The 26,298-nt window shown below is 51.1% G+C and overlaps 7 protein-coding genes across 7 annotated transcripts; 4 read left to right on the top strand and 3 right to left on the bottom strand.

The window, feature by feature from the left end:
- Positions 1-1,354: 1,354 nt before the first annotated feature.
- Positions 1,355-1,723, top strand: F5Z01DRAFT_630554 (uncharacterized protein; the record flags this gene model as incomplete). The annotated part of the gene is made up of 2 exons (XM_046261734.1): positions 1,355-1,448; positions 1,506-1,723. Coding segments are annotated over 2 exons (312 nt in total), but the record flags the coding sequence as incomplete, so codon positions are not given.
- Positions 1,724-3,363: 1,640 nt separating this feature from the next.
- F5Z01DRAFT_754049 (uncharacterized protein) lies at positions 3,364-3,950 on the top strand (the record flags this gene model as incomplete). Its single annotated transcript, XM_046267102.1, has 1 exon — positions 3,364-3,950. One exon carries the CDS (start codon positions 3,364-3,366, stop codon positions 3,754-3,756), a length of 393 nt encoding a protein of 130 aa, XP_046113899.1. The 3' UTR covers positions 3,757-3,950.
- Positions 3,951-5,440: 1,490 nt separating this feature from the next.
- Positions 5,441-6,478, bottom strand: F5Z01DRAFT_433709 (uncharacterized protein). The gene has a single exon (XM_046259706.1). It carries the CDS (start codon positions 6,441-6,443, stop codon positions 5,604-5,606), a length of 840 nt encoding a protein of 279 aa, XP_046113898.1. The 5' UTR covers positions 6,444-6,478; the 3' UTR covers positions 5,441-5,603.
- A 1,314-nt stretch (positions 6,479-7,792) lies between these two features.
- Positions 7,793-9,952, bottom strand: F5Z01DRAFT_667664 (glycosyltransferase family 31 protein). The gene is made up of 3 exons (XM_046264297.1): positions 9,453-9,952; positions 8,748-9,401; positions 7,793-8,697 (listed from the first exon to the last, which is right to left on the bottom strand). Exons 1-3 carry the CDS (start codon positions 9,819-9,821, stop codon positions 8,125-8,127), a joined length of 1,596 nt encoding a protein of 531 aa, XP_046113897.1. The 5' UTR covers positions 9,822-9,952; the 3' UTR covers positions 7,793-8,124.
- Positions 9,953-17,804: 7,852 nt separating this feature from the next.
- On the bottom strand, positions 17,805-18,693 carry F5Z01DRAFT_695844 (uncharacterized protein; the record flags this gene model as incomplete). The annotated part of the gene is made up of 1 exon (XM_046266269.1): positions 17,805-18,693. Exon 1 carries the CDS (start codon positions 18,480-18,482, stop codon positions 17,805-17,807), a length of 678 nt encoding a protein of 225 aa, XP_046113896.1. The 5' UTR covers positions 18,483-18,693.
- Positions 18,694-20,003, top strand: F5Z01DRAFT_433619 (hemolysin-III protein). Its single transcript, XM_046259705.1, has 3 exons — positions 18,694-19,417; positions 19,491-19,721; positions 19,787-20,003. Exons 1-3 carry the CDS (start codon positions 18,905-18,907, stop codon positions 19,955-19,957), a joined length of 915 nt encoding a protein of 304 aa, XP_046113895.1. The 5' UTR covers positions 18,694-18,904; the 3' UTR covers positions 19,958-20,003.
- A 4,264-nt stretch (positions 20,004-24,267) lies between these two features.
- Positions 24,268-25,985, top strand: F5Z01DRAFT_667650 (uncharacterized protein). The gene is made up of 4 exons (XM_046264296.1): positions 24,268-24,418; positions 24,469-24,604; positions 24,658-25,342; positions 25,393-25,985. The coding sequence occupies exons 1-4, from the start codon at positions 24,320-24,322 to the stop codon at positions 25,607-25,609; spliced, it is 1,137 nt and encodes a 378-aa protein (XP_046113894.1). The 5' UTR covers positions 24,268-24,319; the 3' UTR covers positions 25,610-25,985.
- Positions 25,986-26,298: the final 313 nt, after the last annotated feature.

Genomic DNA, 26,298 nt, shown 5'->3' with positions numbered 1-26,298 from the left:
AATTCTGCGCAGTTAATATGTGGTATTTTGCAATTATCCGAAGCGACGAGCTCCAGTCGATAAGATCAAAAACGCTCTAGTGAGCCGGCCGCTGCGTAAGTGCAATATGGGAAAAGGAGTATATTTGGAATATTCCGTTTGTGGCAGTAGCTCGCGACGCGTTACGCGCGTCGCGAAGCTGTTGCGCAGGCAACAACCAATGAACGCTGGGTGACCGATACACGCTCAAGATCGTCGTCGTCTGATTCGCTCAAAGAATTCCACGCTTTGCACTAGCACGCAACCACTGCTAGGTCCCAGGCCCTGAAATAGCCGAGTAGCAGCGCCACCGTAGCCCCCCCAAAGGCCTCTCCCTATTGTGGAGTTTCTGCCTCAAGGTTCGGGGAACGCGATCGTAGTGTTATGGCCAGGGCCAGCCATTCAAACAGAGCCACGGCAGCTGTGTACCTGCACGATCTGCATTGGCCGCGAATTTTGCGACCGTGGATGCACCATCCCAACCTGGCCGTCCCAAGCAAGCCCAAACTGGCCGCGAGTGGCCGCCGAAATTGGCCCCCGAAACTGGCCGAAACTGGCCCCCGAAATTGGCCTCCAGAACGCTTCAGTAAACCTGTGTAATGCAAACGGAGCTGTGTTTCGCGCAATGGAGTACGTCCGCATGTCGCCCACCAACTAGGGATATTATGGTCTAGAATGTCGAAATTCGTAGCGCCCAAGAAAGCCAAATGGTTCGGGCCAATCAGGCTGTTGGGACGTGATAGAAGGCAGCGACTTGGCGCGGTGTACCTCTCTAGAATATGTTCATTGGCTAGGTAACACCACACCACGCGAGATAGTGGAGAGACCTGCCATCATAATGACGGTGAAGGGAGTTGGTGCTCATATAAAATAATAGGTGGCATGGGCTTGGCTGGCGGCGCAGAGAGTGAGATTTTAACGGAAAATGTCTAGGCAAGTATTCTTCCTATATAAATGAACTCGGTGCATGTTTTGTCGTGAGGTTTCCAGTTTGAGAAGATCTAGGTACTTTGTGGGAAAGGATGTTATACGGGTGTGACGACATCTTAGATTTGGGCACTACTGAAAACATATCCCGTGTAGGAGGTGGGCGTAATCTACTTCGTAAAGATACGGGCAACGATTAAATTACGATGTCCTACGAGTGCCATGTCAGATTGATTCCAATCTTCTTCTGCTTCACTATCCCCCTACCTGTTATAAATCTGTGGAAGATCAGGAGATTATCAAACATAAAGGACGCCGGGGGCTTCGTTTCATTATCCAATTTCGAGACCCCTCGCTTCTCGGTGAGGCTCTCACGGCCGCCTGACGCGATCGATACGGTGTTCACCAGAACACAAGAGGGCACGGTAAGAAGTCGCTTGCTTTGATAGGTGACGCGCTTTTGCGCCTTATTTTGGTAGACGATTCAGTGAGTGTAGGGCCAGGTATGGCATGGTCTACCTAGGAATACCATACACACGAAACGAGCTAACTTCCGATAGGCGAATGTCAGCGTATATGTTCCGTAGAGGCCTCAAACAAAGCCGTGCTCCAATTACAGAGTGGACAGAAACTCGTGCACCTGATCGAAACATCGCCGTGCCAGAAAGGATGGGTTTCACCAGTCACTGGTGCGTCCACGATGGAGGCACTCCTCGGCGCGTTATGGATTATTCGGACCGCAATATTGAGAAGGTTTGTCATATTGTACACAACATAGGGATTGGTGTGGACTTGGCCAAGACAACAGCCACATTACAGTACTCAGAATGAACACACACGCACTCTAGTGTGCCGGCAACTGCAAGCACAGTATCAACTTCGCCCCATTTCATCCTTCATGTTACTCAGCGTTTGTTACCAAGGTTGAACCTGATCATTATTTTCTGAACATGACCGACCCGTATATATCTTACATTACAGTACCACGATGTTGCACCTAACGGTCCCTCTTGGAGGGCGCATCGAGCTTGTCCTTAGATCCTAAATACTAACATGAAGTTGGAGTTGACGTCCGCTTTTCTCAACGCCATCCATCATATCCTGTTTATTCTCGTTGCTGGCGGAAACACGTAGCACGGCAATATTCTCTCGTCTTTCGAACTCTTTAGCATATTGTACCGCTCGTCTCCAGTAATCCTTCTCGAGTTCAACTATTTTACATCGGAGTGTCGCCGTTTCTGTCCACAAGGTCTTGAGCAACTCAGGCGCTGGGAACTTCGCGGCCACTACCGCGAGATGCAAAAAAACTCGTTTCTCGGACAGCTGTAGTCGCATATTGTTGACTAAAATCTGGAAGCGCGATGTCGATATCTCGCAATCTCTTGCAAACTGGATCGCAGCACAAGCTAGCTCACGAAGAGCTTCTTCCCCGTACGGCTTCTGGTCAAGCACGGGGCTGTAGCTCATTCGCACTCATTAGTTGTACGACCATCCTGACCATCCTGACTGCACTGTAATCGTTTCGGGAACCAAGTCTGGTCAAAACAAAACGACCGAGCTTCTCCAGGAGAGACCTGCAGCTGAGGTGGAGGCTTGTAAGATCTGCCCAGTGTAGAGAAGTAGCGATGTCCTCGATAAGTTCTAGCGGGAGGTGGACGAGATAGCATGTCGGGCCTATCGCCATCTGAAACGAGTATCCAAAATCCTTAATCAAGGCGGAAGGCGAGAGGGACGGCGAGGCGTATCTGGGACGTGTTGGGAAGGGAGGGAGGCTCCTGTTGCCACCAAGGCTCAGCTAGCCTATGAATGGGGTGGGTTGGTAGGGCGCGCAGTTGGGGTGGAGGCGAATGCGCAAGGTCAGCGTGCGACTGCTGGCGATGGAGGTAGGGGATAGATCTTGCAATGCCCTCGCGTGAAACGTAAGGATCAAAGACACAGGAGCTCACCACACATTTATATCAACGTCTCTCTTGATCGCGGGGAATCAAAGTGGTCAGCCACTGAGGTAAAACCCTGCTTTCGCTCGGGCCGTTTATGCGATTGGTCAGATAAGACTGGGGCTGCGGCGTCTGCGCCTCGAACCGTATTAACTATTGCGGGTCTCTTGGGGTGTGTAAGAGCGCAGAACGCTTGTTCAGCCGCGATTTTCAGGGTCAGCGCTACGGACTTGCCGTTTGGTCATGTTGGTATCGGGCTGCACTATCTGCTGTATCGGCACTAGACCGTTACATCCAAACACTTCATGTTCTGGCTCACGCACTAGACACGGGCAAGAACATCTCCACCATGCGTAGCCTTGACAGCAGTGGGCGCCCTGTCGTGTCCCGCCCACCACGGCGCACACTGAACCCTGAGTGAGGCTCAACCCTCGCCCTAGGTCAAGTCATCCTCGATAAAGCATGCTAGTAGCATTATGTGATGGGCCAGAGAGCTAAATGGATGATCCGATCGCGGCAACCGGGATTTGTCTTGCTCTCGGAATTTATGGCCGTCCTTCTCAGATGTGACTATGCGCAAGCGTCGAAGAATGTATCGCGATATATCCCCAAAGTAGAGGGCAGCAACCACATTGCCAAGCTCAATCACGCCGCCTTTCGTCTTTCTCAACTCGCCTTCTGGCTCAAAAGCACCGTGCAGCACTACGCGATCGAGCTAACGCCAGTATATGGCCTGATCATCCGCGACCCAAAGGCAGATGACACCAAGGGAACGCTGGAGGCAATCCAGTCCTACGGTATCGCCTTTGAAATGACAGCCTGCAATAGAACTCGTCATGCTCATGTTGCATTGACCAGCTACGGGCAAATGTAGCTTTCTTGGCCGAAATGACAGCCCTGACTTGGGTCTCGTGATATAGTGTGATTCGTGCGTCTTGTCGTATGCCAGACACCTCACCACATGCCTGAAGTACGCGGTGGCAGCTTGGATCACATTGGCGCCACGATCGATGGCGAGACAGTGCGAGCGCCGAGTCGCTGACAGCGGTGAACCAATGCGGCGAGGGGGTTGGAGGGCAGGGCAGATTGGGCGGCATAATACAATGGAGATGGACGCTCAGGTCTAGGTGCAGATCTGGCGTTCCCTGCGTGAGCCCAAGTGTCTGACGCCGCTCGGAACATTGAAAAATGAGGCCTAATCGTCGATGTTGCCTCCGTGTTGCTTGAAGAGTTGGGCGTAAGGCTAGGGACGGTGTACCAAGTGGTTTGTCGGTCCTGTCATCGAAAACCCTTATATATGCAACTCCACCCCATCCAATGGGCCTAGCCGGTCCGCTTTTAGTTTGGAGAGTTCAACCAACAACACAATCGGTCGACCCACCCGACAGTGTGCGTTGGGTGTGATGCAGTATCTCGACATTGGCGATGTCATCATTGGACAAATGTGCATCCTGGGCTGCTATTCAGGCAGCCGTGCACAGGCCACCGATATGACCATATAAGACTTCCTAGAATTCATTCCAACTTGCGGCAGTGTTCTCTGTTCCGCACTAAGGTAAAGAGAAATCTCAACGACCAGGGACGTTTCGCTCCTTGGGATGTTCACCGGTGTTTAGCCACTAAATTTCTTGCTTAAAGTGTCACTTCTATCATTGACTCTTCCATTGAAGGCCAAAATCTTTCAGCCACCGAGTGCGGTGTGCCCCTTGGAAAGAGACCTCTCGACAAGAGGTAGGCAGTCCCAGTCTTGAAGACAATACATGCATAGCACTGAGATATTTAACAAATAGCCATATGATTTCTTATCACTATGGACGACACGAAACCCGGCCATCACATTTTGGAGTATGTAACCGTTGTGGCACGTGGGATCGCGGGTTTTGCAGACTGGGAGACGATCATTGCGTTGTCAAGCACTTCAAACGCATTGAACTCAGCTCTCGCTACGGAACGCCAGCTAGCCTTGATCATCCAACAAGCGATGGGAACAGTCAAGAGCAAAACATTTTGCAGCGCCCTGAATCATCTAGGAAAATTTACTCAGGGCTTCCTACGGAAACCTCTTATTTTACTGGCCTCGCGAATCTCCACGTTGCCCCGGCCGAGACATGACCGAATTTCTCACGCTTGAAGTGGCAGTCATATCGTTGGATCATCAATATCATCACATCGGCGTGACTTTCGCTTGTAGAACCCTAACGCCAGCACCAACCGTTTCAATAGTGTGAATGCAGATCGCTGGCGCAATTGGATCAGAGCCGTCTCGCGACTGTACTCTTCGAATAGAACTCGGATCTCGTTTTCTAGCTCACGCTTGTGAGTCAAATATTCAATCGTGTCTTGTATCGTCAGTACAATCGTGGACTCTTCGTCGTAAAAGCCTTGCCTCCTTCGCGTCCACTCTGATTCGCTGGCAGGATATTCGTCGCTAATGCGCCCGGTAGATCTGTTTGCTTTCATCATGGCCGTGTCGAAATGTTCTATCAAAGGTCATCATAGTAGAGTGATCGCGGGATGGGAAACAATTATTGGGGAAGCGGCGCCCAATAGGTGAGCGCTCGGGCGCTCAAATACACAAGATTATCTAAGCCGTACCCCATAAATCATGCACGCCCACCAATAGGACGTTATATTCTCGCGGCACCACTGATCATAGCAGCAATCAGCGCAGCGTCAAGGTCAGTAGACATAGCAGCAGTCAAATCAAAGATCAGCATAGCGTCAGCTTGCTGACCGCCGTCGCTTTTGTCTTTGCTTTGGCCGTGCTAGCCCGAGGCCTCGGGGCTTCTTTAGCGGAGGGCGATCATTAGATGGCGATGCTACTGGGCTTGCTGACCGCCGTCGCTTTGGCTGTGCTAGCCCGAGGACTCGGAGCTTCTTTCGTGGAGGGCGATCATTAGCTAGCGATGCTACTAGGCTTGCCAACCGTCCTCGCTTTGGCTGTGCTAGCCCGAGGCCTCGGGGCTTCTTTAGCGGAGGGCGATCATTAGATGGCGATGCTACTGGGCTTGCTGACCGTCCTCGCTTTGGCTGTGCTAGCCCGAGGCCTCGGGGCTTCTTTAGCGGAGGGCGATCATTAGATGGCGATGCTACTGGGCTTGCTGACCGCCGTCGCTTTTGTCTTTGCTTTGGCCGTGCTAGCCCGAGGACTCGGAGCTTCTTTCGCGGAGGGCGATCATTAGATGGCGATGCTACTGGGCTTGCTGACCGCCGTCGCTTTTGTCTTTGCTTTGGCCGTGCCAGCCCGAGGCCTCGGGGCTTCTTTAGCGGAGGGCGATCATTAGCTAGCGATGCTACTGGGCTTGCTGACCGCCCCCGCTTTTGTTGTTCCCTCTCCTTTAACGGACGGATATCATTTTCTAGCAATGCTGCTAAAGTTTCGTGTTGCAATCCCGAAATTTTTGGACTCTCTCGTGGAGGATCGGGCTGAATCATAAAAAATCGCTTCCAGAACGGTTGATGACCACTTTCATCAGAACGAAACCCCTCACAATCCTCAGGCACACCATTGGATAACTCCGCGCCGTTTTTACTATACTCAACTAATGTTGCAGGGTTCATCGCTTTTTCAGGGGCTTAGACTTCATTAGTTCCTAAGTTCTGAGAAGTATGGCCAATACCATCGCGGTCCTGCCAGCTATTATATCTATTCGTTAGCGGGCTATTACTGTAGACTTTCTCAATCTATTTGATATGCATTCCTTGGCACGTATTGGACTACCCTTGCAAAGCGCCGGATTCCGGCCTTCAGACATTAAGAACATAGCGTCCAACTTCGATCTAAAGCTGCAGTTCTACTGGTATCGTGACCTTTTCCCGCCGACCTGCTCACCCTGCCAACCCCTTCCATCGCGTTATTGCTTATTACATGGACCGAGAAACACGTAGTCATAGGCAAAAAATGGAAGATAAGCGGGTGCATGGCTATCTTTAAGCCAAAAATCTAACCTGCGGATGTAGAGCTTAGAACATTATGAAACATGGCCAACCGTCACAGCCTATTCCGCGATGCACATGGGCATATGAAGACAAACTGGTCGTTATCTTGTCCTTGGGATCTCCGGGCTGCCAATTAGCACTGCCCACAGCAGGGAACTACGGAATGCTTCTAGCTATGGTCTTGCCGTAAGCTTCATTCTCGCCGATGCAGCCCGTTCCCTATGTCTCCTAGGTCAGCGGCACGAGAACCCATTTCCAGCTAACGTTCATGAGTGTTGTCTTATAGATTTGCAGCCGCACGTTAAGATGATGCACCAAACTTGACCTTACCAGAATGTGCCCCCTGATGCGTTCGAAATAGCCACACTACCGGCAAACAATAAGCACTAGCTAGGATTGAATCTAAGCTTGCCTTCGCTCGACTACTCGAGCACGGAGATTGCCAATTGCCCTAGAGACTAGTGCATCCCGGCCTATTGCATATAAGACAAATAGTGTAGATTTGTTTTAACTGTTAACGACGGCGGACAAACGTTGCCCGCACAGCCTGAGCGGGACGTGCTGGGGCCATAAGGCGATAGATAGTACAGCTCCTTCTCCAGAAGGCCGCCAGGGTCGTTGCACAACAAGGCGAAGAGTTCTTCGACGCTTTACAATACGAGCGGTATCACTTCAGGGCTATACGGCGATAATGCAGCTTCTTACCGAGAAGAGCGCGAAGGACATTTCTTAAGTCCTATTGTTTAAAGTTTAGGCAGTCATCAAGTACTTTCGTACGGATATTAGCAGGAACCATGTAATACATCCCTCCATGGGGACCCCGCCACCAACATAGCCCGGCGCTACAACTAGCGCCGGGGCACTCCAGAAGTGAGTGTACTTGCCCTTAGAGTGCAATTTCATTAAAGCCCGTATCTCCGAGCGTTGCGAACAGTTTCATGAGTTAAAAATTGGTTACATTCTCCCGCGGCCTCCTCTTAAATTTGGGGGAATATCTGGTTCTATAGATAATCATGATACTAATGATGAGTTCCTTTTCTCTCGCCTAAGATCAGACTGCTTACTGACCTGCTGATCCACTTCTGCCTAGTCGATGCTAGCCCCCATGGAACGCCTGGGTGTGTCTAATCACTGTCGCTGCGCCTAGGGCGGGTTTTAGGGTAACTCTATCTACAGAACGTCATGCACACCGGCGCAGCACGGCGCCTGACAGATTTCCCAACTGTCAGATAGCGGTGTGCTCTACATATATGCTATATAAACTAGTCTTCCCAGAAATACTTGTCTCCGAGATCCAAGAAGGTCATTCTGATTCGTGCATAGGCGAAGTCAGATATGGCTCTCTCCAATCTGGATGAAGGCATTCTCCTCTTGCCTCTATCCACTGCTTGATACCTTTGACAAAGAAGCCACTAGTCCATTCGTCTTCCACAGCTCCATGCCGAGGCATGCCGAGTTTGAAACTCTGGCTTATGCAGCAAGCGCCCTGGTGATATCGCCACTGGAAACACGACCTCCCCCGCCGGAACACGCCGCCGACGTCCTCCCTGATCCGCTTCTCGTATTTCTCTTGGAGATAGTGGTCTTTTTTAATGTCGTCAGACAGTGCTAAATACTCGTCTTCCGGTATCATGAGTTTATCGGCTTCGCAAACCTTAGCGCATGCTGTAGGTGACTTATGTGCTTCCTTCTCTACTATAGTCTTTTCACGCTCAAGCTTCTGCCGACTTTTCTCTGTGTCACCGGCATTCTCCTGATCTACTTGATGGGGGCCGATGAAGCACGTGTCGTCTGAAAGATTATCCCAGTCCTGGCGGAACTGCGTTAGAGAGGGTGCCATGAAAGCTTCGTAAATGTCCTTAATAAGTAGGGTACTCTAAGCTTAGTCAGTATGAGATGTAACACGATGATCTTATGCGCCAGTACCTTGTTCTTCCTCGTTTGCTCAAATTGCCAGAGCGTACTGACTTCTTCCGGGCTCACATGGTGCATACTGATAATAGGCTCACACCATTGTCCATGGCCATATGGTATGCTCAAGGGTCGTTCGCCGTTGAACATAGGATGGACTTGCTGGACATTAGTGCCAACTTCGCTAGCCGCCTTGGCAAACAAAAAATCTCCGCAGCATACGCCTCCGGCGCGTTCGTCGTATTTAGTAGCGAGATCTGTAATATTATTGGCCATGGTCTTCATGAGCTCGCCGGAGACGACGTAGCCGCTGCCTCCATGCGCAAAGGGGAACTCGTTCAGGAGCGCAACGTTGCCGAGGTATTGAGGGCCCTTTGGTGCCTCCTCACGAAGCCATTGGACCATGTTGGACCACACGATATAGGTATCTGCCTCAGCAAACACGTACCAGTCCATGCCCGGACGCCTCTGCCACACACGGTCGGCTATATTCAGGAACTTATACTTGTCAAGGTCCCAGCCTCCGCTCATCTCCGCGGCGCAATAATGCTGAGGAATAGGGCAGAATTTCTGCGCCTTATATAGTTCGAATTCGGGATACTGGTTCATAAGAGTTGGGCTAACGCGGTCGAGGGCGTCGTATAGATGGTATTTGCCTATCTGTTGTTCCTACGGATACATCAGTCGGATATCTATTATAAACGCTTTGGGTGTACCTACAAGATCGGAGAAAATAAGAAAGTCAGGGAGGCAAGACATTGTCGTGAGCAACTGGGTAGGGAGCTTCTGGAAGGCCTCCGAAGCGCCCGTTTTCATAATAAACATGATATTCGTGGTGTCGGGAAAGCCCTCGCAGGGGCGGCTGAAGTTATGCTGTGCATGCACGTTATTATTGAGACCATTTTGATAGAGGGTGTTGTTATACACCTCATGGGTAGAGTATAAAGAACCGGGATCGTAGAGATCTTTTGCCTTCTTGTCGTAGGAACAGGTCAACGGATGACTGTTGAGCTCCCAGAGGGTTACCGTAAGCAGCGTTGTCAGCGCCAGCAGGAGCGCTACCCTGAGGCTGTGCGTAGGGTTGATCATCGCATTGACGTCAGGCAAAGTGGCCTATAATGAGGGGGCAAGAAGTAGCTGTGCTATAATTATGGAAAGAGAAACCGGATAGTGTGGTTTCCCGTACTACTGGTATGATCGGCAAATCGACGGATGAAAAGCTGCTGTTCGTTGCGGAGCCACCTCAATGCACGCAAAGCAAAGGAGGGGAGCAAGGGGCGCGTAAAAGAAATCATGAATCCGACCCGTCCCAAGGCCGCGTTCGACCGCTCCAGCTGCTTCCAAAAGGCTAGGCAATTGTGATTAGCATAGTATTCAAGGCCATGGAACCACAATCATCCGCACCGTCGGGGCTGGAAGTCCTCGTCGTCGGAGCGGCCGTGGTAAATTGCTTGGGTAGATAGCAGACTAAACAATCCATGGCCATCTACGGCCTCCCCTTGTTCTTTCAATCACGAATCGCCTTCGCCATTCCCTTGACCTAAAGCCAGTTTGTATCATAGATGAACATGATTCTAGACTAGCCTTGAAGTGACCTAGTCTGCTTTGCTTAAATGAGTCGACGAAGCATCATACGCGCACCCGTTTGTACCCCTGGAGTCGATGCGCATAGATACTGGGCTCGAAACGAAGCGGCTCTCTAGATTGTCTCCGTGATCTACGTCGTCTTTGATGCATCCGCCAAGTTCAGGTATTCGACTGCCCGTGGCTCCTCGTCCGTTACATTCGGGACAAAGCTTGTCAGATCCGGCGAACCTGGGAATTGGGCGGCTGGATTAAAGTATGAGGAGGAAATACCACCCTTTGCAAAGGCAATCTAGAGCGCGCCATGGCTTACATCGGTACGTCACTAAATAACGGCCTATGAACTCCGAGCTTAATATAGTATTATTATTCGTGTCCCGTCTCTTCTGAACCGGTATAGTGGAAGATGGTTTATACCAACTTCGCCTCACGGCGAACGAAACGCATCGCGAAGTTAAGACCCACACGTATATAAAGATAGTACCCTATTAAAACGAGACACTACTTATAATTACTAAGCGAGCTCCTAGTGAGCATCTATTAAAGGGTCTAGGGTCAGAAGCCGAAGATCACCAAGGACGTATCTACCTATCGTAGATCTCACTACGTAATAGACTTTACGAACGACCCGGAGTTTATCGAGCGGTCTAAAATCTAGGCATAGATGAAAGAAAGTTAGACTAGATTAGTAAGATATATAACACTTTATAGGATAGGCGACTTCGGGTGGGTTCCGGACGTACTTTACGACTGGCTTTTGCTAACTATTATAGTAAATCCTAGTTCGCGATCTAATTTATATACTATATCCGCCACGAATTTCCCACGACTTATATATTTTAGGTATATAGGGCTGGCTAGGATATATTTATAGCATCCTGCCGTGTGATTGCTGAGATATTTCTACGAACGGCGGCGGACTATATAAAGGTTAACCTTTTTATGTTAGTGCGCGATTAGTTACAAAATATCGATAGTAACCCCTTTTTAATAGTTATCGACAAGGCTAAAATTATTAGTGTTTAACGACAAGGGTATCGTACCTACCAAAATGCGATCACGGTAATGTACTAACTCTAACACGGAGTAGAACTATAGCTAAGAAGCTCGTCGAAAACGGCAAGTAGATCTAGCAGGTACTAATCATAGAGCGCGCCCAGACGCTCTAGCTTTTGCGAAGGAGACTAGGAAGCAAAGACAACTAAAGTAACGCGAGAGACGTAGTCCAAAGGACCCCGAGGCGTCGAGGTGCTTCAGTGCGTTATCGAGCAACTTACGGAGATAGGCGATAAGCCAATTTCAGCTCTGTTAGTGGTGATACTTTCTGGGACCTAAAAGCACTGCGCAGCCGCCCCACCTATCTAATTTGGATGCTTCTCGACGTTTACAAGGCGGACGCAGAATGTAGACTACGCTGTACTTCCCAGGTCATACTATATCGCTCAATAAGGAATAGGTGCTCTACGATTAGTACAGTATGACATGGAGCAAAGAGAACGCAGCCAGTTGGCTCCTTAACCATGTCTGCAAACAGAGTCGTTCCGCGCAGGCTCAGTGAACAAACGGCGCGAGATAAGGCACGTCTTTGCTTCGATCGTCGTAACCGCACAAACGGCGGGCGAGGAAGAGTGTTAGAGAGTAGACTTTATGCTACGCCATGCCCACAAGGGTGATTTGGTCTGGGAGGATGTGGTAGGCCTGCAGCTAGACGAACCACGGAAACCAGAAGGCACGATGCCTGCTGTTTCGTACTTGGTGACACCGGTATGATCTTTCTAATGCTTGAGATTATCGTAGACACGACAACACCTACCTTAAGCACATGATCAGTTGGGGCTTTGCGTTATGTTGATGTAAGAAAATTATATTTCAGGGAAAATAAACTTTTGAAGTATAAGGCGACACAACAGGCATTGGAGAACGAGCAAACGCACCCCTCCACTTCTTAACCTTCTTTTGATACTGCTCTTCCTCGGAGTCCCTTCTGCTTTGATCCCCTCATCGTTGGCGATTCTTAATAATGAAACGGTTTCCATTGTGCATTGTCCCTTGACCTGAGGTTCCGGATGTAGAAGGAATCGTTGTGTTGTTGAAGTAAATAGCTGGTCTGGATGGCAGCGCATGGGTTCCACGGTCCCAGAATTCGAAAGTGTCACCGTTGTGTACTTGGGTGCCGTCTGTGGCATAAGTGTTCACAAAAACGAGTTGAGTCGGCTCGACTTGCACTGCCCCTTTGCTTCCTGGATTCTGGCTGCCATCAAAATGATGCCCATTGTGAATTGTTCCACCGTACACAGTGGTTTTGTAGTAAATGTTCGCGCCCGGGTACTCGTCTCGGATGTGTTTCAAGCGTTTACTAGCCTCCATGAACTCTTCCAAGGTCATGTCGGGTGGTGACAACGTGGGCGTGGTGTGAGGAAGTGGATCATTTCTTGTTGCGGAACGGGTGTCAGAGTTTGGCACATAATCGCCATACTGAGCACTGTCGTTACTCGTGTCTGCGTTACTTGGCGTTGGCTTTTGTGTGGTATCACTTTCGGGAGACGAGCAAGACTGGCGATGGGCAGCCCCTGTGTCGTCCAATATGCATCTCATCGCTTATGTACCTGTCTGTTGTTAGCGAGATTGTTGAACGTATTGTAGAGGCGGACCTTGATGTATCGGCGACTCTGTCGTTCAACTTTTGGGAGGCACAAGGGGCATGGGGAGAGAACTGACCAAAGTGATGGGGCTGTCTCCCTTTTCTATGTGCCTACTACTGAGTCTCTGTGCCAGACTCGTGACGAGAAGCGAAGAGCCGCAATTTTGGTTTGTGCGGTGCAGTGGTGGGGCTAGCCTCCAACTACGATGACGCATTCCGCCCCAATAGAGGGATGTGTTCACACCGACAATTACGAAAGGCGCAGTCAAGCTGAATGCACGGCTAGATCTGCAGCATGACTTGAGCGTACATCTCCATCCCGCTCTGTCGCCTTGCTGCTCCCATCCTCCTGATACCACAGACGTAATCAAGGAAGCCGCAGTGCATTGCATGAGCATACGTGGCAGCCCTTACGCGGTGCGGTGTCTGACGGGTGGCTAGGAGCATTCATCACAACTACCGTGAGACCTAAGTGAGGATTTTATCCCAGCCGTGAACACCATGTTTGCATGCAGCTAGACATCATGGTGAGCCTGAAGAATTTCGCCGGGGGTGGTCGTATTAACGGCAATAGGGACTGGATCGCTTCCAGACCAATCCTGTCGTCTCCATTAAGACCGGGGGCGAGCTTCCCACGAACTAGTGTCAGCTCGAGAACGTAGCGTACTACGATGCCCTGGGTCTGAGCCACGAGCCCCTCGTTGGGATGAATGCAGCTTGGAAGAAGAACTGCTGAGGCATACAATTAAGGTGCAATGTGATCACTGGCCTCCGGTGGCGTTGGGAATATGGCACGATGCTTTCCTTCGACGATTGTCCATAGTTGCCTCGAAAACGGTAAAATTCTCCAAATGGGAGACGTACCCTGATTATCGCGGTCAATGCATTACAACCTATCGGAAATTTGGGCCTGAGCATGCGACGTGTATGCAGGAGGGGCCGCGGTTGATCTGTTACGGTCAAGATCAAGCTAGTGGCAGGATTCATAAGACACACAGCTGGGGTGGAGGCAGATGCACAAGGCTAGCCGGCGACTGCTGGCGACGGATCAGGGGCTGAAATAGCTTCCGCGGATAGTGTTATTCTGGGGCAAAGGAGCTAGTCACACGAATACAGAACCACGGCTTTAACGCGTGGAGCGTCGGCAATGAGTGGTGACGAGCCTCGTCTAAACTGGATGACGTGGACATGGTGCGAAGTGTAACAAGGCGGACTGACAGAGCCTGGTTGACCATGCGGTCAACAGATACGGCGCGGACTGCGTTGAGCGGTCAGCCACTTCCGCGGCGGACCTAGCTGGGCCACCCTGCCTTCACCGGTGCCCGTCTGTGCACTTTGGGCCGTGACGACTGCTGTCACTCTTTCTGCGACTGTAGACCGTTGTGGAGCCCCCGCAGCCTGCTAATCTGGGCTGAAGGGGCGTGCCCAACTATTGTTTTCCCTCAGGAGCGTCTGCGGCTGCAAGACGCCCGCTCGGCCTCATAGCAAGGACCGGCGGGTTAAGCGCTACGACCCTGCTCTGCGGCGGCGGCAACGCTATCGCATCCCGGGCGGGGCTGGCACGCTCAATGCTTCGTGTTCTGGCTCAGGCGGTGAACACGTGCAAGGCCCGGGTCCGCGATGCAGAGCCTGAACAGAAGTGTCCTGGCATCTCGCCTGATGGCGCACACGGCATTCTGACGATGACTCAACCTGTAACCCAGGACAATCCGCGCGCTCATGAAGCATACAAGACCAGTGATGCATGACAAGCCAGGGTACCCTTGTGCTGGTCAGATTTCATGGCGCTGTATTGCATTGCGTGGCGAGGGCCGCTAGAGCCCAGTACGGACATTGACTCCGTCTTCTCGTCGCTACTGAGATTCTGCTATTTTCCAATCCCCTGGATTTCAACGGCGTACTTACCGAATGACTTGGCTGGCTTCCGGGCCAGGGTCGGGACGCCACTTGATCTCGATGCTTGTCGACGCCCGTCTGAGCAGTGGAGTCGTATTTTGGGAACTTTTGGTCGCAATCCTCTGCTACATGGCCTGGGAACTCACAACTATTAACGGTTCCGGACCTGGTGTGGCCACTTGGCGCTTAGATACCCCAGACACAAGTCCCATATACACAAATTACACGAGGCACACGTTCGCCTACGCAACACGGCTATTCCATAGCGTGCCACATACAAGCCGCGTCTTGGCATGCCGTGCGGGTGTGGCCAGTGTTGTTTCCACGACGGTCCGCGTTCTCCGCATACCAATAGGCCACCATGAGTGGAATATATTCGCAGACCCATGGCCTGTCGACATTGATCGATGGGCATTCCCAGGGGATGCTCGCGCTTGACGCCCATGGGGACCTGCAGAGAGCAGGGCATGGTATGAGTCATGTGCTGGTGGTGCTGGTAAGGTAAGAGGATGAAGCTCAGGTGTCATTGTGAACTGTGTGACTGTTGGTACATTGGAGCACAAGACTCTCCACCATACGATGGTAAGGCTCTAGCGGAAATTTGCGGCGCAGTGGTGACAGGGAAGCGGCGATGGGGTGTGCGATGACTAGCGCAGGTTCTGCTACTACTGACAATGGGAGGCAGCGATAGCTTGATGATACCGCAGTCGAATCAGGCCATTCACTCCAAACGAATGAAAGAACACATAATGTCGTGCTGGTACGCCATAGATCATAGCACGGAGCTCTTTAACTACGAGTAACGTCGTCCGCCTCGCGAACCTCGGTGCTGGACCCTGCGAAGCGACGTCTCGCTTGTAGCGCTCGCGTTCTCTCAGTATCCTTGGTTTGTAGCGCCTGTCGGCGGCGCCCAGGTATTCATAGGTGAGCTTGGTTGAACATGCGATGGCTCTGAACGGCGGTTTGGGAACGACCAGGCTGCCCTGGCGTACACTGCGCTAATCCAAATGAAGAAGGGGGTGTTGGAGACGATCGCCTTCTTGCGCTGATGTGTGGACGTACATCCAGAGCTAGACCAAATGCAGGTGCGGGTCTTGGAAATAACTGGGTTGCCCTACGGGAGGTAGTGGGGGGAGCATGGGCAAGGACAAGCCGGCCACTCTGAGCACCCCTCTACGTCGGACTAGTGTAGATCTTTTCCATCACTCCCTCTTTCGTTAGGGTTAGCGCCGCTGGTCCTGATCCTCCCCACCATCCCCGTTATATTACTTACAAATGTATTCCGCCAACTGTTGTGCGGAAATCTGACAATAATGCAAGTGGGCGTTGTCGCGCAAGCCTTTCGTCCAAATGCTACCATTAAACTGCAGGCGAAGGATTCGTCAACCGTGGAAGGCCGAGCAACAAGCGACGAGTCCCGCATGACTCTCATCGGGCACACCTTTCTTATGCCTGCACCTGAAAGCCTATGAAATAGCAAACTGTGTGGCGAAATCTCCGACCGTGGAGCCATGGTTGGCGTATGTCTGGCTTTCACCGTTTTCGAGGATCGAGCTGGTGTCACTAGGGCGAACACGTAGTAGAAAAGCGAGGGACGGAGACCGACAACAAAAAGCAACATCAGTGAAGGCTGCGCCGATGGACCAAGAGAAGAAGCGCCTAGCTGATCGAGTCTCCGTTCTATTAGCGGGACAATTAGTAGCTCTCGATAGAATTTACCCGCTCAGTTCTAATCCAACTTCTTTGCGTCTCGATTCTCCGCAACATCCTAACTGTTGTCCCACACCCATACAAGCACTGGAGCGCCCGCTACGGCCAGCGACAACCCATAATGACGAGCGCGCTGGCGAACTGATGTGCAGCATACGATAAGTCCCAAGCCTGCATTCCTCAGCATCGAACACATGCACGTGCCAGGTGTCCATTCGGTAGTGGAGATACTAGTCAACGCCTCGCGCTTGAGCGTGGGTATCTGCTTTAGGGTCTGCCTTGCCAGTCTCGGTGTGATACACCTCACGATCGCGCCCATAGGCGTGTGTGAGAGGTATGCAGACCCAAGATATAAGGCGAGTCGCTTTGATAGAGCCTAGACATACTGCATATTAGTAAAGAACCAAGCCGCCTTGCGGCTCGCTTCCGCAAAGAATGGATAGATGGTGTGGCGATATCATGCGCCGCAACGGGCCAGTCGGAGAAATCGTTTCCTTGTGAGCTAGGCTACACCCACCCGTCCTCGGGAATGTGTCAACCTTGGACCCGGGGAATGCAGCCCTCCTTCCCCGCTAGGCAAAACAGAGTTGATCATGCATGGGAGGAAGACTGACTATTGGCAGCTAGCTGTGTAGCGTACTCGTGATCTACAACAAGTTCGAGGGTATCCGATACCTCTTCGAGCCCGGTAACTGTAAGCGTTAAGCCGTTCTAGGACTGATATGTGTTTAGCGGGGTACCTTGTAGTGTGGGTCGACTTCTGCTTTTCCGACCCCCGAATTGGCCCATGCCGACTGGGCTACAGAGGCGCCATGTAATTACGGCGTGGCCGTGCACTTCGCTTGGACCAGAACGGGCCATCCAGAACGGGCCATCCAGAACGGGCCATCCAGAACGGGCCATCCAGAACGGGCCATCCAGAACGGGCCATCCAGAACTGGCCTTCCAGCAAATGGCTAAACGGAAGGAGCTATGCATTAACAAGTACTCTGTCGAGATCTGACTCAGCACCTTTCCCCACCTCATTTCTGTGCTTGAACGCTTAGTAGATGCATAGCGGTACTGCACCAGCACTGGTATGAATCACGTATTTGGAGCCGACAGATTCGACCTTTGTCGGCGAAGATGATTGATTTGGTTTTCTCCGTGGCTAGGAATGGCTTTGTAATATCGAGGACATCTCTACTCTCAGTGGCAAAACTGCACTTGAACAAGAAAGACAAGGATACCAATATTTTGGCTCAAGGTAATGCATGAGTACGTAGAGATCGCACGTAAAAAAGTGATTCGAAGTTTGTGTGTTCATCTTTTAGCCGGAAGTCAAAGTCGCCAGCGTAGCCCTGAGCGTTACTGCCAAGGACAACAATTTTCGGCTTATCAGCATGGCCAATCGGCATTGGGGCCTTGCAGAGTGTGGCCAGCGCGTTTTGCTCCTCATGAGGTAGTTCCGCTTTCCGCCGCCAATACGCAAGTCGCTCAACGACAGCACCACGTTGCCGTGTCCGCTTGCTGAAACGAACAGCTGTGCCCGGATTGAGGGCAAGTCGTGACTCGGATGCTCGAACATGCGACGCATCGTCTTTGAAGCTTTGGATACAGCTCATGATATTACAACTTCTGCTCCGCAACCTTTTTGAGTATGTGGACGCAGGAAAAACAGTTTGAGGCGCTTGTGGTTTGGAATGATCCAATTTCTGATCAGAGTCGTGTTGGACATGATTCGCTAATGCGCGCAGCGTCCTCGCAAGACGCTCGGCATCGATTTCTCCAAATCCATCAGCGTCATGCTCCAGGTATGCACCCGTCCGTGGTAAGCAGTCGCGTGTCCGCGATTCATAGCAGGCTGCCCTGACCTGTCTGGCCGTTCTCGACCGGAGATGCCAAGCACGGTCGTAAGAAGGCTTGGGAATCATCCTCATCCATCAATGGACAAACAATGTGGTACATTCAAAGTTCACAGGTTCGAATCGGCTCTATCATGGCCGAGGAACGCATTGACGGACTTCACTTGCTTGGTCCTTGACTCAATCGAGCCGCACTCTGAGTCATGCTCACTGTCGCTGGTTCAATGAAAAACGTTTTCATGGGTCAGCAGGTTGGACAGGCATGGAACTAATGACTTGGTGGATGTTGAACACCAAGTATTCCCTCGCTCGTTGCTTCCTACTTCTATCCGACATTGTTCTGTTCCCCGCTTCCCCTGGCCTTGAATTACCAGCCCAGTTCCTGAGCGATAGTTCCCCATCCTTCACCTACTCTGGAATCTCCTACTTCTCTGCTTGATTGATAGCACCGTCCAGACAGCTCAAGACTCAGGAAACGTCTAGTGCCTAAGAGCGACATGGTCACCACGACCAGTGACCCAAGTCAACGGTCAGGAGCTAAGGCGCGGACCGTCAAATGGCAGGAGCTCGATGTATGGCAGCGCGAGCGCGCAGGCGACGATGGGTACATCCTCGGTGGCTATCGACTGGCAAAAGCAGACTATGCAGAGATTTTGACCAGCCTAACCTTTCTGCACAACGAGAGTTGCAATATATACACTCATCTAATCGGGGCTTTCCTCATACCGCTCGTCGCGACAGTCTTCCTGCGGTATCTAGGTGCTCCTCAATTCCTCAATACCTCGTACATGGACTATGCCATGTTTGGAGTCTACTTCTGGTGCGCCGAGGCCTGTTTGGTCCTGAGCACACTATACCACCTCATGCAGCCGCATTCGTATCGCGTGGAAGTATTCTGGCATGGTATGGATCTTCTCGGTATAGTCATTGTGACAATGGGCACATTCGCATCCGGTATCTACTACATCTTCTTTTGTGAAGCGAGCTTGCAAAGGTTGCACTGGGCTATTGTCAGTATCTCCCGAGTAACCAATACTACACACTCGACCACAGTTCTAGTGACGTGCTAAATTGTAATTCTAGGTTTTCATCACGGGCACCATCACCGGTGCTCTTATCTCGAATCCCCTGCTCAAGACACCGCGCTGGCGCAGACTCAAGGTGACTGCCTTTATTGTTTTTGGATCTTCATCGTTCATACCTTTGCTGCATGGGGTCCACCGGTACGGGCTCGCGTACATGCTCCAATACGCGGGGATGAAGCGGTACCTTGTCGAGCTCGCCTACTATGGCACCGGAGTCGGCTTTTACGCGGTATGTCTGCACGCTCGCCGCCCATCCCCTTCTCTAGAGGAATATTCCCTGACAAACATCTGCAGTTCCGAGTGCCGGAGCGTTGGGCGCCGGGTCAATTTGATTTCTGGGGCAGCTCGCACCAGATATTTCATGTCGCCATCGTATGCGCAATGTACACCCACGTAACGGCTCTGCTGCACGGATTTACATATGCTCACACTATGGATGTATGCCAGTTCCAGGGGGTTCGTTAACTTTGTTGTGGTTATATTGAAGGCTAGACTTGCCCAAAGAGGCATGGATATCTACCTTCGTCATGTTTGAAGGTGATTGATATACATTTCCAGGTCCGCTCGTTGTGTGACTCGTGAATGTAGACGGAAATTCTGTGCGATATACCTTGAACGCCTCCGGAGGTTCCTGGTATACTTGTCTTTCTAGAATCACGACTGAACTAGTCGCTCATCTGTACGAAGTGTTAGCTAGCTTAGCTTAGCTACTAAGGCGATACAGTACCGAAGGTGCCCTCCTTCCCGGCCCAACCAGCACAGGGTAGGAGGCAGGGCCACATTGGCCCCAACCAAGGGCCTCTGGGCAAGGGCATCTCGGTGGCATCATTGTTTGTATTTAGATTAGTGAGAGAGGGCATCCCTCCACTTAGCGTCATCATCTTACGGTGAACAATATGTAAGGAGAATTTGAACTCACTAGACTTATACTATAGGACCTAGAAAGGGCGCGTGCGAAGCTTCATACCTAGCTTCGCACGCGACTCCTCCTACAGATCTTCTTGAGAATACCTGCCCTTGGATCTTCAAGATGCCGCAGAACGCGCACGAGGCTCGCGCATAGTCGAAAACATTAAGACTCCAATCTCTAACTATCAGAACAGCTCACTAACACCTTTGCGTAATGCCTTAGATCAGTTAACGAAGGGAGCTATATCAGTGATGCATTAGGCAGCCCTCTTATAAGCGAAAACTAAGTCGCTACGTACGGCAAATAAGGCATTATACAAGCGCCGGAAGATCAAAAGAAGCTATCTATAGCATAAAGACACCCTTATTATGCAAAATGGAAATTTATAATTGATCAAAAGGAGAACGATGAACAGATTCAGGAAGAAAAGCGGACGAAGAGGCGCCCTCAGCCACTAGGTAGCCTGAAGCCTGCACGCTGTCGCAGACGCGCAAAAACAGGTCACGGCATACGAAGCTACCCAAAAGGTGTAAAGACCTATGTCTTTAATTAGTTAGTACTGTACTGTAATTTGATTGATTACGTACTTAATCGACTTTTCTATGCGCAGATAATGGGGAAGGCGCGCCGCTCGCATGGGGATGACGTTAAACCGACCTTAGATCTACGTACCCTATAGCTAGTCTGACCCGAATATCACACGCGCTAACCGTGTCGTTGGTCTGCAGCCGGCAAGCCGCGGATTGTGTGGAAGAGATGGATGTTTTTGAGTCAGGAAAGCCAGGATACAACTCAGGGTAAGCTCTGCAGTCGTCCAGGCAGATTGGTGGCGGACGAGCTTGTGCAGCTTGCGCCAGGGTCGCTGGGAGGAAAATGATGCTAGCCTTTTGCGCGACATTTGAGGCGTGGGCAGCCCAGGAACTCAGTAGTGTACGTTGACACGATGTTTCCGGATACGAAGGTATCATGTTTGAACGCCCAAATGCGCATGAAGAGCTTGAGAGACGTGCCAATCTGGACCTATATCCCTAACGGCAGCTTACAGCCGCGCACGGGCCGGCGGTGGCAGGTTCCAGCCAGCTTCGGGGTAGTATATTGTGTGCCTTATATGCTGTGCTAAATGAAACCTATCCCAGTAACTAGGAAGCGAACTCGCGAATGTGATACCACTGAGGGATCTTTAAGTCTGAGACTATGAAGGAGTTCCGGACCTTACCCAGACGATCAGCTCCGAGCAAGCGAGGGTGCCCCCCTCTTGAGCTGATGGCCTATGCGCCTGATGGTTCCTATAAGGTCGCAGAGCTTGGCGACACAAGAAGGACCACTGAAGGTCTCTCCGAGACCTTAGTTGTCTGGAAACCAAGCTTCGTGCCGCTCGCCCATCTCAACGAGACAGCATTGGCGATACTCAGAGACACCGGAAGCTCTGTCGTGGCCAAAGCCGCAAAAGAGCTCCTCGTGAAGGCCACGAAGCCATTCACCTCGGGCTGCGTCTTGTCCCCGGGAGACTATTATCCGGTCAACAAGCTCGGCGGCACCCGCGCCGCCAAAGACGCAAGTATTGAGGCATTCGTTCACTGGTCCCCGACTTTCGTACCCACCGAAGAGATTGATGAGCCAGGGGATTATGAAGGAGCTGTGACTGGCTGACTACAAGCTGAAGCTGGTCTGCGCAAGTGTGACGTTCGGGTCTGCACTGGTTACCGGGTAGAAAGATCAGAAGTTGTTTTGTTAAAGAACACCAGGGTGTCAGTAGTCGAGCAGTTGTCTGTGTCACAGTCGAGTGCAGTAAAGATGATCTATGCGTTGACAATTGTATTGATAGCTGACGAGCTGGGTAGAGACTAACTATGGTGAGGCGTGGCTTCCTATATACTAAGGTGATCACTGGTGATCATGGCTCAAGTGAGGGTGATCAAATGCAGTTGATCATCATGGTCATGGTGTTGCTCGTAGTGATCAGTGTGATTAATACGTGCTTGGTGGAAGAAGTGGGTCATGCGTACATGTCACATGCGGGACGCATGACGGCGCATGCAGTCGCATGTTGGGTCGTAACAGCAAGCAAATACGAACTTGGTAATGGAATAGCTAACTGAGTGCTTCACAAAAGATCGGGAGAATCGAGTTCTGTGATACCTATGTTGCGCCGAAATCCGCTGACCCGTTTTCTCCCTGGGCGGACAAGAAATCGTGGACTTTGAGACGAATCTCATGTCACTGCGTGCGTGCTTTCGAAAGAGGCTCGCGAGCATCGCTCAAGTTTTCAATCTGTCCCTAATGCGGTGGGATATTATATCAACCACTGCCACATCGTATCAACCCTAATTACGCGCACACACCCTCGTCCTCGCAGCTACACAAGAATAGCCGACCTTACCGTGTCATTATGTTATATAATGTATGAATTAATTCACCGTCTTCTTATAACATCGGACTATGCGATAATTTCCTTCATATTATTCGGAGGGTATATAGTGGTTGTTATAAGCACGCAGAGGTTCTTGATTGAGATAGGTAGTTATGTTTAACTAAGTATCACAATATAAGGCTGTATTCACAATCACGACCGCCGCGCCCGGGAGTTCAGTTTCGGTTTCCATCGAACGGCGAGGTCGAACCTCATTACTAGCGCTGCCCGATATAGCGTTCCTCGGCCTCTTCTTTGGCTAATCCATGGCGTGACTGTCCCACCGCTCAATCGACTCCATTCTCGTGAGCTTCTACTGCCTTAACGTCACCCTCAGTGACCGCTGGTAGTATAAGGTTAGTGTTATCTAACGCTTCGGACATAGCCGTCTCGCTAGGCGTCTCTCGCACCAGGTCTTATAAGCAAACTTCAAAGTTAATCGGCTCACAAGACACTTAATTTAGCTTAGTTTTGACCCGAATTTCAGCTTTAGTTAGTCCCTAAGCGGCGTAGTACCTAGCGCTATAAGGAGAGCTTAAGGCTTTGTTTCAACCACCCTACAGCCTACAGAACAGACTAGCCAAAGTCGAACATTAGGCTAACACTATAGTTGAATTGTAAGGCAGACTTAGATAGCTTAGTAATAGTAAAAGCTTCTCCTTATAAGCGTCGTAGGTTATTAAGCCGATCGCGTGGTATAGAGGAAGAAGACGACGATAAAGCTCGAGGCAGCGACCGCGTGTTACGACCTGGTCCCTCGTAACCCCCTGTAAGCAGTTAGTACGCTTGCATTGATCCCTCGTCATTCGATCAGTGCCTGATCTTTTGCCCATGGCGCAACGGCTTAGGCGTAGCCGCCGGTACAGCAAGCAACGTTAGTCACCAAGGCCCAGAGCCTGGACGGGCTACAATAGTTTGAGATGCGGCGGGTACTGTATACTGTACACGCAGGAAGATGAACGAAAGAACGGTGCCGATGCAGGTCCAGTATGTGTCACTATATTACTTGTTGCCACTTGTTGGACCATAGGACGCCCGCACCAGGCCGGTCTGCCGTGCCTTATAACAAACAGGCGGTTATCCATTCTGGTACTGTAATGCTAGACTATAAAATTAGCGAAGGCGCTATGGCGACTCCGACCATGCAGTAAGCCAACATTTGAGACAGTGCCGTGTCTCTTCGTCGGATTGGCTCCGGCCTTGATGTCTACTTCCAACACGTTTCCACTGCCCAGGTGAGTTCCTTGACCGATTCTCTATTCATCCAGTCATGGCCATTGTTCTATTGGCATACAAATGCAGGCACTTGTGTACTAACGATGCGCGGGCCGAATTCGGTTAACGCTGGCCTACGAAATGGATGTTGCTCGAGCGGGGCCTGCTGCCAGATTGAGAACAGTCGCTGTCATACAAAGCGGACACTGGACCTGGACAACCCAGTCACCGAGCCGCGGCTATTACTCAACAATCAGCGAACCCTTCTTCATAGTTGTGATATTTCGGGACAATGAGAGCATTCGGTAGATACATGACAATCCTGTTCTTCGTCGCCGTCGCAGTTCAGAAGGCGCATCTCCAGACGTACGCAGAACCCCCGCCTTGCGCTGTGAGTATCCCAGACCATTACAAAAGCGCGTAACTTACGTGACCGACAAGATTGGTTGCACAACCACTGGGCTGTCAGACAGTACCTGCGAAGAGTCGGACTTGGAATGCCAATGTACCTCTGACGCGTTTCGCGAAAAGGTTGCGGAATGCGTCAGAAGTCGTTGTACTGTGGTAGAGGCTCTCGGTATGTCTGAGCGAAAACGAGATATGCTGGCGGCTGACAGAGGCTCGGCCAAGCTGCGAAGAATGAATCCTCGGCGCGTTGCAACATCCCCATGCGAGATCGCTCTGGGGAACTTGTTGTGGTCTCTTACACGATGGCCAGTCTCGCGGTGGCTTTCGTCCTTTGCCGAATACTCTGCAGAATCTACATCTCTGAGCCACGCCTCGGACTAGATGACTGGCTGATCTTCATTACCACAGTCTCTATGGTACCTGGCGCCGTCATCAACGTTTGTTTTTTAGCCTCTCACGGGCTCGGAAAGGACATATGGACATTGCAGCCCGACAGCGTCACCAAGACTCTAAAGTATTTTCACATAATGGCATGCCTGTACTTCCTGGAGACAGCGTTGATAAAACTGTCAATGATCGGCTTCTACTTGCGTATTTTCCCATCGACTTCGAGGACAGTCACGCGGTTCTTATGGGGTACCTTTGTCTTCACAAGCCTCTGGGGCGCGGCATTTCTCCTCGTCGGTGTTTTCCAGTGCACGCCCGTCGAATATTTCTGGACACAGTGGAGAGATCCGGAAACCGGAGTGTGCCTCGATGCTAACGTTATAGCGTGGACGAACGCAGCGAGCAACATAGCCCTTGATTTGTGGCTGCTGGCCCTCCCAACGTTTCAACTACGCAAGCTGCGCCTCCCCTCCTGGAAGCAGAAGGTGAAGTTGAGTGTTATGTTCTTTTTTGGGACCTTGTGAGTACATCGCACGATATCAGAGACACTCTTTAACCCCTAGTTGGCAGCGTGACTATCGTCAGCATCCTGCGGTTGCAATCTCTGATAAGGTTTGCGACCACAACCAATTCCACGTGGGACTTTTTCGAGATCGTACTGTGGTCCACAATCGAGATCACATGCGGCATTATCTGCGTCTGCTTACCCACAATGCGACAGCTCTTCCTCGCTGGGGCCCCGAAGATCAGCGCCATGCTTACGTCCAAGCAGAAGGCACCACGGTGAATATAGACAAATCTTGGATAACCTTTGTCCTCAACTTCTGATAAAGCATGATCTATGGAGAGCGCATAGATTGTTTTGTCCCCAATACAAGCTTGATGCTGGCGTAATTGTCGGAGGAGAACTGCCGACCGAGCCTTGAGTAGCAACTGAACTTTGTGTCGTGGAGTGAGGGTCGCCGTACGCCCTTCTGCGCAGCAGGAGCAAACACTACCTGTTGTACAGTTGCAGCGACTGTATCTAGACGCTTGTAGGCCCCGCTTAACAAAGCGTCTAATCGCACATGCTAGCTCAATCCGATACCTCTTCCTCTCAGGCTCACAACTATAGAAATGGATCAGCGGGAAGGGGCAGTTGGGATTGTCCTGAATTAGCTGCCACATAACATACAATCATGCCCTATTGCTCATCCTCCTCCATCGTGACGGTAAATATGCCCTGGTTTTCAAAGAATGCTCTTCAACCTTGACCTTTGGGGGCAGACGTGCCCTTCTTCTTGTCCAGAAGCCCCTCGTCATCCATCTTGTTACGATCCGCGCACCACTAGTTCAAAAAAGGGTAAAGACCACCTTTCATGCCATGTGGGTATCTTCCTCTCATTTGCTCATAGTATTGATGTTACTGGCTCCATGTATCCTCTCTTTGTTACGGCCTAGTCTCCCACAATCACCTAACCCTAGCTATTACGCCGG

Source organism: Emericellopsis atlantica, assembly GCF_019669845.1.
Source record: "Emericellopsis atlantica unplaced genomic scaffold F5Z01scaffold_45, whole genome shotgun sequence".
NCBI lineage: Eukaryota > Fungi > Ascomycota > Sordariomycetes > Hypocreales > Bionectriaceae > Emericellopsis > Emericellopsis atlantica.
Note: the sequence above shows the minus strand (reverse complement) of the source record. Positions and strands in the feature narration are given on the sequence as shown.